This window comes from Triticum urartu, chromosome 7A (genome assembly GCF_056163025.1).
Source record: "Triticum urartu cultivar PI428250 chromosome 7A, HENAU_Tu73, whole genome shotgun sequence".
Classification (NCBI taxonomy): domain Eukaryota; kingdom Viridiplantae; phylum Streptophyta; class Magnoliopsida; order Poales; family Poaceae; genus Triticum; species Triticum urartu.
Genome location: NC_141879.1, coordinates 554,117,322 through 554,131,608, shown reverse-complemented (window position 1 = coordinate 554,131,608; position 14,287 = coordinate 554,117,322). Strand labels below are relative to the sequence as shown.

General features: G+C 47.8%; 1 protein-coding gene and 1 pseudogene across 1 annotated transcript; both read right to left on the bottom strand.

Moving 5' to 3' along the window:
• Positions 1–2,542: 2,542 nt before the first annotated feature.
• Positions 2,543–4,040, bottom strand: LOC125519903 (F-box/kelch-repeat protein At1g80440 pseudogene; annotated as a pseudogene).
• A 2,453-nt stretch (positions 4,041–6,493) lies between these two features.
• LOC125519901 (3-hydroxyisobutyryl-CoA hydrolase-like protein 3, mitochondrial) lies at positions 6,494–13,574 on the bottom strand. The gene is made up of 10 exons (XM_048684679.2): positions 13,290–13,574; positions 12,280–12,381; positions 12,080–12,144; positions 10,616–10,750; positions 10,417–10,513; positions 9,682–9,811; positions 9,163–9,341; positions 8,875–9,002; positions 8,693–8,794; positions 6,494–6,765 (listed from the first exon to the last, which is right to left on the bottom strand). Exons 1-8 carry the CDS (start codon positions 13,510–13,512, stop codon positions 8,917–8,919), a joined length of 1,017 nt encoding a protein of 338 aa, XP_048540636.2. The 5' UTR covers positions 13,513–13,574; the 3' UTR covers positions 6,494–6,765; positions 8,693–8,794; positions 8,875–8,916.
• Between the last annotated feature and the right edge of the window lie 713 nt (positions 13,575–14,287).

The window sequence follows — 14,287 nt, the reverse complement described above, 5'->3', positions numbered from 1 at the left end:
GACACCAAAAATGACACAACTTCTGCAAACGGACTCCGAATTCAACGAAACCAAGTTTGTTGGAAAGCTAGCGACAAGGGCTAACACAATCTTGATATAAATAACAATAAGAAGCAAATTAGAAAAGGCCCATAAGAAAATGGTGAGAACCCTTCCTCAAATAAGACCGGTAAAACCTCCAACACGGAAACGCAATAGAAGAAGCATATGAAATCCGTTTTCGATGTACTAGAGCTTGTCACGAAGAAAACCACAAGCTCTAAAACCTCAAAATAAAATAAAAATAAGAATAAAGAAAGATGATGCAAGGATGCAATGATTTGAGCTCTGGACAAACGATACGATCACGCTACTCACTTGAGAGCCCCCCTTGATAGTACGGCTATCGATCCTATAACCCGGTCTCTAAACTATCACCATGAGACCGGTAAAATATAAAACCTATCAAGGGCAAACTTTTGCCTTGCATGAAGTCCACTTGAGCTAGATGATGATGATCTTGACCCCCTCAAGTTGGGCCACCTTTCTTGATTGTGTTGGGTCGATGAAGACTAGATGATTGCTCCCCCATACTCCACTATGGGTGAGCCACTCTTCGGCACATCTTCACAAGTCCATTGACACCACAATGGACGGCAAGCATCAAGCACTTGATCTCTTTGTGATGCTTCACTTGAACTTGCGCACGGAATTCTTGATGACGATCACAACTTGATGTCAGTGATATCTTCCTCTTGACGCAAGCCCATGAACACGTACCTAACCCCACATAGAACTCTCACATAGACCATGGATTAGTACACAAAGCATAATGGACAATACTTACCATACCATGAGATCACTTGATCCCACTCGGTGTATCTTCTACACTTTGTGTGATGATCAACTTGAATCACTCTCTGTACTTAGTCTTGATCAACCTTGACTCTTTCCAACTCTATGACCAATCTTTGGATAATTCCTTAATACCACCTTGGTCAACTCATAAACTCCTTGAAACCAACACATGTACTTCAAGAAATGCCTATGGACAAATCCTTCAAATATAACTCAATGCAACCATTAGTCCATAGAGAATGTCGTCAATTACCAAAACCACACATGGGGGCACCGCATGTCCTTTCAGCAGTGTCGGCGCAGCCAGCCGCAGACACGGCCGCACAAAGCGTTGGCAGCACTGGCAGTTGAGGATGAGAACGTCCCCTGTTGCGCCTCCTACGTGTCACCGTCTAACTTTCAGGGGCGCGTATGGCAGGTGGATAGTGCCGGACTGTGCACGTCCATCATCGACGTTACGTTCACTGGCACCAGCGATGGACAAGTCGCGGACTCCTCCCAGGATGACTGGGGCATGGGAGGCAGCAAGGCATTGTGTCCAATGTGGGCTGGTCCCTTCCCATGTTCTACTCTTTCTCGGCGGAATCCACACCTCCACTTCACGGGTCTTGAAACCCGTCGTCGTTCATGGAGATGACAGATGGAGGACGTGGTCGCCGATGCAGAATTCACAGAAAGTGGATGAGGGTCGCCACGTAGGATAGATTTAGGGTCAGGTCGTTTTTTCTAAATGTTTGAAATGTAATGAAAAATGTTCGAAAGTAATTAATTTCGTCCGGTTTATGTCAAAAACCATCGTGTTTGCACAAATTTCGTCTGGCTAGCTTGAAATGTATGTGGGTAGCATTGAATGGCCACCTCCCGCATCCGTGTCTGCGGATTGGACCATTGTTCACGGACCGGCGGATAGGATTTCAGTCACAAGCGCTCTATTCGCTGTTGCAGTGCAGCTACCCTGTTACATGGTTTTTGAATTTCAGCACTTTCCTTTTACAATAAGGGGCTCTCTGGATTGAAGGATTTTCATAGAAATATTGGAGGATTTCAATTCATAGGATTTTTTTCCTAAGGAAGACCTTTGGATCAAAGGAGCGACATCTCCAAAATTCCAATGGGCTGCATTCCTGCACCTCAATCCTATAGGAATTTCAACATCCACTCTAACCTTTTTTCGACACTGATTCATGTAGAATTGAGGCACTTTTTCTGTGGTTTTTTCTGGAGTTTTTCTGTGTTCCATCCAAGTGACCATTCTGTTTTGCACATGCAATCCTGTCAAATTCATGTGTTTTTGAATTCCTTTGTTTTCTAATGCTGTGATCCAAAGAAGCCATAAAGAAGAGTACCCAGCATAGACGGAACAAAAGTCACGGTTAAGCGCGAGCACGAACCCAAAAGCCACATCTGGAGTGAGAAGACGACAAAAGATGGTTCGAGATATGATGAAAACGGGCATCGTCGTCCTTCCAAATTTAGGATAAGCCGTTGCAGAAGCTTCCCAACACTTCACTCTCCAAAAGAATTCTTGTCTTGTCCAGCACAGAGCAAAGCAAAACAGACCCGCCTTTTGCAACGACGTGTTCTAGAAGGCCTATCTCAACGTCCCGGCTGAACAGAACAAACAGAAAAACGGCACCCATTGGTCGGTGCAAAACAGCTCCGGAATCCTCTCACCGGCGATCGACATCTCGTCTCGCGGCAGACAAAATCGAAAACATTGTTCATTGCAACGATCTTTCTGGGCTCGTTTAACCATCATTTTCTTACACGGGTGCAATGCAAGCTCGAGTCATGGCGCGAAAAGGCGCAGCCCTCGCAGACGCGCATTGATGCGTTATATGCACACATATACTACCTCTATGTACACTATTCATGGTTCTGTACACACGCTTAGGTGATCAGATCAGATCTCTAGGAAGCAGGCGGCCTGCACGTGCCCGGAGAACTCCGGCGGCGCCGGGGCGCGCGCCCAGGACGCGGCCTTGCCGTTGCCGGCCTCGTCGCGCAGCATGTACACGGTCTGGTCGCCTCCGTGGCAGCCTGAGCCGATCACCACGACGCGGCCGCCGGGGATGGCGGAGACGGTCGACGCCGTGCGGGCGTCCTCCGGCACGGACGCCACCGTGCGCCACCCCGCCGAGGCGCCGCCGTCGCGCACCACGAGGTTCCCTTCGCGGAGCATGTACATGCGCTCGGCTCCGGGCGCCACGCAGCAGGTTCTCGGGCACGCGCCGTCCTCGAGCAGGCCCTCCTGGACGGTGTCCCAGGCCGCCGTCGCCGGGTCGAAGGCCTCGGCGGAGCCGGCGAAGCGGCCCTGCGCCTGCGTCGGGTACCCGCCGACGACCAGGAACCTGCCGCCGACGCAGAGCCCGCGCGGCTCGTCGCGCTCCTCCGCCATGTCCGGGAGCGCGGCCCACGCGTCGGCGTCCGGGTCGTACGCGAGCGCCGACCGGAGCGCGTTCTTCTCCTCGTCGTGCCCGCCGGCGACGTACACGGCCCCGCCGACGGCCGCGGTGGCGAAGAAGGACCGGCGCGGGCCCGGCATGGGCGCCCCGCGGCGCCACGCGCCGGTCAGGAAGTCGTACACGTACACCGAGTCCGTCGGCGCCCACGACTCCGGGTCCCACCCGCCGACGACCACCAGCCGCTTCCTCCCCTGCGGGCCGTCCACCGCGGCGACCTGGCAGAACAGGGGCAGGCTCCCGGTCGGGCCGGGCAGCACCGGGAGCGGAGCCCACCGCCCCGCCACCGGGTCCAGCAGCACCATCCTGTAGTTGTTCGCGGGTCCGCCGTTGGCCGCCGACGCCGACGCGTGCTTCTGCGCCGGTCCAGGCTCGACGCGCTCGGGCTGCGCCTGGACCATGGCGAGCACCGGGCGCGCCAGCCCCTCGGCGCGGCGCAGGCGGCCGTAGTCCGGCGACTCGACCTCCTCCTTCCACTGCCGCGAGATGCGGCGCACGGCGGGCAGCTGGTCGAAGCCCACCCTGATGAGGCACTCCCTCGCCACCTCCTCCGGCAACCCCGGAATCAGGTCGCCCATCGCTGACGCCGCAAATGAACCGAGCAAGAAACGAGTGAGAGGAGAGCTTGCTTGATTTGTTCTGCGTGCTGATGTTCTTTCTTGTGTGCGGCGAGTGGCGGGAGTGGCGCGCCGTATTTATACGGGGTGTTGGGGGCGGAGCAGAGGAAACAGAGGAATCGATGGGTTTCTGAATTAAGTGGGGGTGTGCGTGTGGGCTCGGGGCGGTTTGGAGCTTATCGTGGCGTGCTTGCGCGGGGGCGGATTCTTCCAGATCTTTTAGCGGCGTCGCGGTCCGCGAGAGGGACGACCGTGTCGTGGTGCAGTAGGCGATCTGTATGTGGTATGGCGGCGGTGCAAGGGAAGGGATAAGATGGATTTTCTCAAGGTTTATCACTTGCTATCCGAACTGTACCATACGCCTAGCGGAAGCTCTTTTTTTTGGTAAGGTTGCAATCTCGTATCTGGGCCAGATTTGCGTCTTCCCAAGCAAAGTACCACAGGAGAAGTGGAGATGATAGGAAGCGTGCGGTGTGCGCATGGATATGCCCAGACTGACACTGGAGTGCTGATTTTTAGGAGTGGTGTGAAGCAAATTCCAAATCCAATTGGCGTCTCCTTCGAAAAAGAGAAGGGAAGCCGCTGCCGAGCCCGTCTACGGATGGATCTCAAAAGCCGTGGTGGCGCCGGGAAACCAATGCGCAAGGCCCACGTTGGCCTAAAAAAATCCGTGCGCTGGTGCATGATTACCATGTCGGCTTCGTCCTGCTCCGAACGGATAGATTATTCGTCCGAGTCAGCCGCAGCTCACGGTTCTTCTTCTTCTATTCGGCAGCAGCAGTTTCCGCCGCAGCCCACCGCAGCTGATTGAGTACTCCACGGCATCGGCCCACGTGTGCGGTCCGGATGAGATAGACATGGAGTTTAATTTAATTAAAACGCTCACACTTGAGGTGACGCGTGGCCTTGGTGTCAAGGAAATAGTACTCCAGCGATTTGGCTCTCTTTTTTTTTTTGACCTCGCCGGCATGTGTCGGAAGCTGCACAGTTCACAGGTCGGAGCGCCGCGCCGTACGTCCGTCGTCGTCACGAGAGCTGCAGGCCCGCGCCACACGTCCGAAGCCGCATGGTTTTCCATAAGGGTTCCACTACTATCAGAGAGAGATGAGAACATCTCTAGCTAAAGCTGAACTGAAAAAAGAAAAGCCGCATGCTTTTCGGCCGAAATTCCCTGTTTTTCGCTAAAAAAATTAGTAGTAATCTTGTGTCGTGCTTGTAAATTTTGAACTACGTACATACCAATGGCGTTTTCTCTTCCTCAACTTCGCCGCTTCCTGAGGAGAGTTCCCCGTTCGAAACGCTGACAGAGGGTAGTACAGTACTAGAACAAAGAACGAAGGAAACTCAGTTGCTAACAAATAATGTCCCGTACGCTTGCACTTGCTTCGGTTGGGAATACCTTTCACCTTTACCATGAGGAACACTCCGTAAAAACGAGCCACAAGTGGAGTGGACGCATCACATCGTAAATCCGGAGCCAATTATGGAGAAAACAACGGGTAGCGCACAGGGGGACGGAACGGCCCGGCCTGTCGGCCTCGGTATAACGCAGTGGACGGGATCGCTCCCCCGCTCTGCCCGTTGCGATCCGTAATCCTATCTCCTCCCCGGGGGGCCCCACGCCACATGCTGAGCGCCTGAGCCCCTCCTCCCGCGTCGCCATCAGCCGTGCCATCGTCGCATCCCCGGTTCCCCCGCCCCGCCGCGGCGCCGCCGCATCGCCGGCCTTATCCGGTTATCTATCCCCGGAGAACGGCCCCGCGTCTCCTTTACGCTTGCCTCTGAACTGATAGGGCTGGTCGTCGTCCGCCCGGTGACGCGAGGGGGCGGAAGCCGGAAGGCACAAATCCGTCGAGAGCGCCGACGCGACTGTGTGCGTCGCTGTCAGTCCCGGTGCCCGTTGGCAGCGGCAAGTCGGTCATGCTTTACGCGCGCATCATGCGATGCCTCGTCGGCTCGCCGTCCGTCGCCTTATCAGGACTGCTGGATGCCTGGATTGGGGTGTGGTCATGCTGAAATGGAAGGTCCTATTGTTTTGTCTCTAGCAAAACACTGCGTCCATCACCGGGCTTATCGCCCGCAGGGCACACGGCGCCGCTGCCTGCTTGTGCGTAGGGAACATCTGCCCTGGCCCACGGAAAGTAGCCAGCCACCAAGAAAATACATGAAGTTGACGACCATCTGGGTTACATAAATATACCAACATAAATATGGAAAGGCGCCCGTCGAAATGATGGTGGGTACACACTGTTTACCAAAACAGATAGCGAGTTAATTAAGGGCTGAAAACGAAATGACGGGTAACTTCCCGTCGCCAGGCAGCTCGTCAGTCTCCCCATACGTCAGTTGTACCAGATATTCCCGTCGCCAGGCAGCTCGTCAGTCTCCCCATACGTCAGTTGTACCAGATACATGTACACGTTTGTTAGAATCTGCTGGCCGGACAATGTTTTTTCAGTCCCAGTGTTCTTCCGGTGGGATTCGGTGTTTTCTCAGGCACGTCATAGGGTATGACGTACTACCCAGTGGCACTGCAGAAGTAAAACCCTGAACCTGAATCTATGTGCTTCAGCTCCATCAAATAAACCGCTGCATCAAATGCTGATAATCAAACTCTGTTTTTCAGACAATGCACTCCAGGCAAATTTATTAGCTCAATGGATAGCCGTATGTATGTTTGTAATTTCCTATTACATCATTGGAAGGATAAAGGGTGTTGTGGTCACAGCATTCTGGGCCGCTACAGAAGATCACACATTCAACTCAGCATCGGCAGCTAATGGTTCGAAAACTGATTCGACCTCATCCATGTTTACGTCTTCCAGAGTTGCTGGACTCCATTTTGGATTCTGCAAGTGACGAGACGATTCGACGGAATGATTAGGGGTATAATACTGATCCCTTAGGTTAAATGAACCACTATCACATTAGATTTTAGATAACCCTCCCCGGCATGAATAGGTAAATGACGTCACACCATGAGTAAAATGCACAAAATGTATGCATTTAATGTGTGCCGCTGTGCCTTATACTCCCTTCAGGTTAAATGAACCACTATCACATTAGATTTTAGATAACCTTCCCCGGCATGAGTATGTAAATGACGTCACACCATGAGTAAAATGCACAAAACGTATGCATTTAATGTGTGCTGCTGTGCCTTATACTCCCTCCCTCCAGAATTACTTATCGCTCAAATGGGTATATCTACTATTAAAAATACGTCTAGATACATCCATTTGGGCGACAATTAATTTTGGATGGAGGTAGTATTTTGGTTGCTAGCTTGAACATGAGCTCTCTACCTAATCTTGCAAGATAAACAGACAACAGTCCAAAGTGCATTATAGTTTAATGTAAAATAGACTTTTGCCCAATTTTGCAAGACATAGATGACACCAGGATCTAATATTTTATTATTTCTGATTTAATGTTTCAAAAAGTTCAGACTATCTCAAAGCTTAAATAGTAGAACAAGATTAGGTACTCTCTCTGTCCGAAAAAGCTTGTCCCTCAAATGGATGTATCTAGCACTAACTTGGTGCTAGATACATCCAATTGAGGGACAAGCTTGGGACAAGCTTTTTCGGACGGAGGGAGTACAAGTTATCCTACATTATCTGATTCAAGACAAATTTCAATCTATATGTGGAGAGAGCAGCCATTGCAGTTCCTACTTTAAAATATTGCCATTGCACAACAGACCAGGGGTCTACGGCTATCTGTATGCCGAAAAAAGGGAAAAGGACAGACCCAGTGCTAGAAACTCCCACCAGGTGGGGTCTGGGCAAGGATTGCATGAGGCAAGCCTTACCCCTGCACAGTGCAATGCAGAGAGGCTGAGTCGAAACCAAGACCTCTTGGCACAAGTGGGCAGAAGGCTGCTTCGAAACCAAGACCTCTTGGCACAAGTGGACAGTACTTCACCACTGCCCAGGCCTGTCCTTCTCTATCTGTGCCCAATGATTATAAAAATGCAGTCACGATTCAGGTGATTTATATAGTTAAGTCAAATCAGTGAACTGGGTCATATTTGGAGAGGAACAAGCTATGGGCAGAACGCATTTTTAGGCCCTATAATAAGCATAGGCCATATTTCCAAGGGAGGCTTAAGCCACGCTTTGGCAAGCCTTTTTCTCCCTGCCAAAAGCCATAAGTAGTCAGAACAGACTTACTCACATAGGTTATGACACAAGGCCACCTTGGCTCAGTCTTTTGCTTCGGTGGGCTTTTGCAGAAGGGAGGTTGATAAAGGCATATAAAACCACTGGATGTTCATGGTATGAACCCATCTTTGCTAATGGTATAAAAACCATGTATGGGCATGGGCCAGCATGGCCCTATGGTTTTTTGCGGTTAGCCAAAAACAGGCTTATGCATAAGCAACAGCTGAGCCAAAATCAGGGGAAGTAGCTCCTGGCCTTACAAGCTGAACAAGTCTTAGCTGGCTAATTTGTCTTGTTTGTGGAAACTGGCATGCGGAGTAAAGCATACTTGAGTGCTCATAATGCCAGTACAACCCATCAGGTAGGTTTAAGCTTATGTCAACTTTGAACTTAGGATTTGTAGAACTTATGGTCTAAAAGTTGATAGTGGAAAGGAAAACGTTCTAACTGGTTGGACCCCCTATAGGCTTACAGCATAGATCATAGGTGGAGGCCCATGAAACACATGTAGCACACACAACATGTGTCTCTGCCTCTAGTGAAAATAAAAACCCTTTTGGACAGAACAATTTAAAATTTTGAGATTGAAAAATAAAACCATATGACTTGCCTGGTCCTTGTCAACTAAGACAGCGCGTACGCCTTCAGCAAAATCACTTCGAACCGATGATCTTAAGGCAATGCGGTACTCCAATTTCATAACACCAGCCAACTGAATGTGCCAAGCAACAGAATAATAAGAAAAACTTAAGGAAATAGAAATGTTCAATGGTACAGGATACAGGAGACTACCTTAGATAGATAATTTTCATTGTTCCCATATGACGATGCAACTCAAGAGAAATGTTTCTGTGTTAAACAAAGAGAAAACGGAGCACCTTTCTTAAGTCCTGCTAAAGCATCATTGGCCCATTCTGACACTGCAGCCAACAAAATAAAGAACAATTTACCCATATGCATTCATTCTTCTCTAGTCAGTACTGCAGTAGACTTGGTTCTTATATAGAACAGGCCATTCAAATAAAAGTAGTTGGCACTGTTTTCACTATATCAGAAAGGGGACGGTTAACAGAAGATTACCTGTGGCATCACCACTTTGACTACGCTTCTTTAGCTCTTCCACAGATTCAGTAGCTGATTTATCAGGACCAAAAGAAGAAACGATATCCGGTAAAAGCTTTTCTAATTGGGGCACCGACTCAAGTTCCTTCTTGTACCCAGTCAGGAGTGACTCAACATCTTTGTGAGGATCAGCAGTGCTGCAACAAGACAAAGAGAACCACATATGTCAAGATACTACTAAAATAGTATAGAAATATTGCAAGCACTTGCTATGTCATAAATCTAAGATATTATTCCCTCCATTCACAAATATAAGATGTTCTAACTTTTTTTATAAATCGGATGTATATAGACACACTTTAGTGTGTTTGTTTACTCATTTCAGTCTGTACGTAGTTCATATTGAAATATCCAAAACATCATATATTTGTGAACAGAGGGAGTAATACATAGTAGAGAACTATAAAATATAGATAGTTACTATAGTTGCATATTAATGTGTTCAGTATGTTTTGGCCAAGTAAGTTAGATACATACAAGTTAGCACTCAGGAGGGATTCCTTGAGTGAACCCAAGTCCCCGGAAGGTACATAATGGGTTCCGAGACCTATGAACAGAGCATCAGCAGGTGAAGATATTCTTTTTCCTGTCATCCCAAGGTAAGCTCCTGAAAGAAGATTTATTATTTATTTTTGCGAAGAGAAAGGAGCAGATGTTAGTGAAAAGGATAAAGTAAATAAGGACGCTATATGATTTATACACACTTTATCCATTTGGGAACAGAGAAAGCCACAGCAATGTCACAGTATTAGTGCAAAGAACAACTCAGGATAGCATAAGTAAAGATCTGGCATACAGCCCATTCACCATAACTGAACAATAGTTGCATAAGTAGCATGAAAGATTCAGAGTTCAGAACTGTTCAGCACGTTCCAGAATACAGAAAAAAGAGAACTTGTATTAAATATTCAAATGATTATGCTCCACCAAAAATGATCATCCAGACACCCACACAACAGAAATGGAGATAAAAGGGATAGCAAAAATAAGATAACAGAGAAACACAACAAGGTGTGGACATCAAGACACATAGGAGTGTATGATGTAAGGAGGGAGGGTATGGTTCTGACTACTGTACAACTAGCTAGCGATGCAATACATGCCATCAAGTTGGAAACATGATGGTTATACGGTCATAGAGAAATTACTAGCAGAAGATACCACCTACAAATTGATAAACTAGAGGGAGGAAGGGAGGATACAGAAGCATACCGACTGCACCCCCTCCTGGCGCTTTTGCACCGATGTAAGCAAAGCCAACATCTGGGAACAAGCCAATACCATTTTCCGGCATGGCCAGGAGTGTTCTCTGTAATAGTAGCACATTGAAAAGCATGATCACAGTCTTTATAATGCAGAAGTTGAAAGTAGACCTCATTAATAAAGAGAAAATTGAGTTGCAAACAATTGCCTCCGTAATAATGCGGTAGCGGCCATGTCCAGACAATCCAATTCCAAACCCCATGGTTACACCATCCATCAAGCATATATAAGGTTTTGCATACTCATGTATCTTGCAAATCAAAGAGTACTCAGCTGTGAAGACCTGAGAAGGAACACTGTATCTCTTAGTGATGCAAATGATAAAAATATACATTCAGCTATTTTCATTTACCAATGCAACGCAGAAGAGACACACCAAGGAGCACAGGCTAAGGTTAGTACATGCAGAATTATGTGTATTGACTATTAAACATTACTTTATACAGGGAGACACAACAAGGAGCAGCTAGGCATACAAAATCTTAGCAGTTAGCACTGCACAATATTTCCATTTAGCAAATACCAATGCTACAAAAAGTAAACACAGCAAGGAGCACAAGGTACTAGTAAGACAAGCAGATTTGTGTCTATTAAACATTAGTTATTCAACAATAACATATAGAGGGTGCTTCTCAGCAGTGTACCAGTTACAAAATCAGCTAAGAATTACAAAGTCTTAGTACTATGAATAAATAGATGTATTGTACGATTCTAGAGAACTGATCCTGGTTATATTGGTATTGTAATGTTAGACGGAGAGTGGGTGAAAGAAGCAGATAGTGTTACAAGAATAGATAGTGAGTAGTGACTTGTGGGTGATATATAAACCCTCTTTAAAAATGTACATTCCATAACTTCGGAGATAACAAAAAGCATAAATATCAGTACAGGAAAACTATAGCTCGTTATATTCTTTCATTTTCCATGTGATTGGAATCAATCAATAGAATGCTTGTAACTCAGATTTGTCTTTTTCCTTTTCATGCTATGAAAATCAACCAATGGAATGGCAATATCTCATTTTTTACTGTTGACGTGATATACCACATCGGTTTCTAGTCTTTTGTATCCCAGAAATGGGGTAACCATTAGAGTTGATATTTTGTTTGGAATTGTCCTCATGGACACTATATATCAATCCTTCCAACTCAACAGGGCATTGAATTCATATGTTCCGTTATATGGCAGCATTAGTGGTTCACAGTCAATAATTAAGTAAATGTTATGTTTAGATGCATCAATGAGTGAAATATTGAATTATAATTCAGAGTGTTGCAGAATCATTTGAATTATTACATTAGTTCGAAGTTGGCTGCGAAATTCAGGTTTTTCAATTGTTCCTTCAGATTGGAGTACAATTTCAACTATGTATTTTATAACAATGCAACTCATTTCTCGGACACAAACAAGGTCTTATTGCTAGACCTCTATTATCTCTGGCATAGTGCAATCAATAGCAAGTCTCTTCACATCCCCACCTGCAGATTACACTAAGCAGCAGTCACTATCTGTGCAAATTTGAGAAATGCTATAACAACAACATACTGATGCCGCATACATTTTTGAACAAAAAATAATGATAAAAGAACCATCAGTTCTAAAAGTGAAAGACCTTTTGCACAAGTGATGTGCTCTTGTCCTTTTGAATTTCCGCTGCAACACCCTTAATATCCATCCCTGCATTGGCCATGAATCGTATTTGAAAACATATCCAATGCTCCGGAGACAAAAAGGCAATACAGCATGTTCAATGTCCAAGGCATATCTTATTCACCACGTAGAAAGGGAGGACAAAATGGAGGGAAAAAATACCAGCTGAGAATGCGCGGGGAGAACTGCTTTCCACAAGAATGCACTTCACATTTGGATTTGTTTCCCATTCATCAAGAAATGCCTTGTACCTAAGGTCCATTTCTGCACACATTTGAGGTAACAACTATGTGAGTGGAGCTCAATAAGGTATCAAACAAACATTCTATGGGGGAGGGGGGAGATGTAAATGGGGTAGGCCCATTACATGCCGCACAAGGCAGTTAGTTCGTGTAAAAGATAACATTTACTTAATGACAAAACACCTCTAGGAAGCCATTTATATTGTAACAGGGGAGTAGTAAATTGCCCATCGCAGCAGTTCAATAGACACGTGTTGCACCAAACCATCCCAATTTGGACATCAGGTTCACACGGCAGGAACCATATTTTCGTAGGACTTCAAGAGATGTTGTAAGATTAGAATCCCTCTAATCAATATTATCAATCATATGCCCCTGGTGTTCATGTTTCCTGGTTCCATCGCTTGGCAAAGAGAGGACACCTCCCGCTTGAACCAAGCATGTACGCCCGCCATCAACGGCGACACAGTCACTGTGCAGCAAGAAACGAGGCACATGTGTGACCTCTTTGTGTGGGCCTACGACGTGGCATGCCAGCTTCGAGTGGCCAGCCAGATCAATGGGCTCACATGATTGCCCAAAATATACACACGCTGCCATACTGTCACGTGTCATGTGAAATGAATGGCAACATCTGGCGTTGTCAGTGTAGGCGGAGTATTTAGCAGCGAATTAATTTCAGTTGATGTCTAGTCACTCGCTATACTTCGGATGTACAGGTCGAACTGAAATCCCGCGCAGTACACTAGGTAAGCACTACTTTAAAAAAAACTACACTGAACGCAGCGCGACGCGAATTTCACCTAATCATCCGCAACCTAGCAAAATAGGGAGGATCGGGCGAGTAAATCAAGGTATTCCTGCCCAAATCACGCCGCAAGGCACGCCGGCGCAACCGGTCAGGAGAAAGAGGAGGAGGGAGATCCGCACCGAGGTTCATGGCGTTGAGGGCCTTGGGGCGGTCGAGGGTGATGACGGCGACGCCGTTGGGGAAGACGCGGCCCTTCACGAACTCCTCCGCGGCGGCGGCGGCCATGGCGACGAAGCGGCGGCCGAGGCGGAGGGGGGCGAGGCTAGGGCTCGGGGCTAGGGTTTGGGAGGAGGAGAAGAAGGCAGCGGTGGAGATCGGGATGCGAGAGAGCAGAGCTCGCATAGCGACGTGACTGAAGGTGAAGTGCTGGGCGACAGGTGGACACGACGATAAGTGGTTTGCTCAAAATGCCGTGACGGCGATGGAGATGAAGGGGTGAACTGGCACATTTTCTTTTTTAGAATCCAGTACAATGTGAGCATCTCTGTTCGGCCGCAGCGGATTTCGGCCCTCGAAACGTAAAACCACACGAAGCAATTGACCACGATTTTGATAAATAAAATTTGAAAATTCCAAAAATTCAAATACAGTTTTAACGAACATAATTTTCGTGCCACAACCCAAAAAACATCGCATTCGTCATCACTCATCCATCATCATTACAAAATGAAAATCTTCACTAACACCATTTCCACCACCACTTGCCGAACCACCATGCCCACCGAACCTTGGCACCACATAGCCTTTTCCGTAGATGGAGATCTAGTGACTTGTCTTCAGCAAGCTGGCCCCCAACCATCTGCCGTTGAAACCACATCCAAGGGACAGCAGTGAAGGGAAGCAAAAAAAAGGCTCACACTTATGTCCAGACACCCATCCAGCACGGATTTGTGGCGGGGAAAACGAGGACAAGGGCGGCTTTGGTGCGAAGAGACGGCTCAGAGCAGCCGAGCGCCGTCGCCTCGGAGGATAGGCAGCGCCGCGCGGCCGTGAGGGCCGGGGAGGAGTGCCCCGACAGGCCGAGAAGCTGCTGCTGCAAGCGCCGTGCGGGCCGGGGAGGAGGTCCGCCGCAGATCGAGGAGGAGCGCCGCCGCAGATTGAGGAGGAGCGCCGCCGT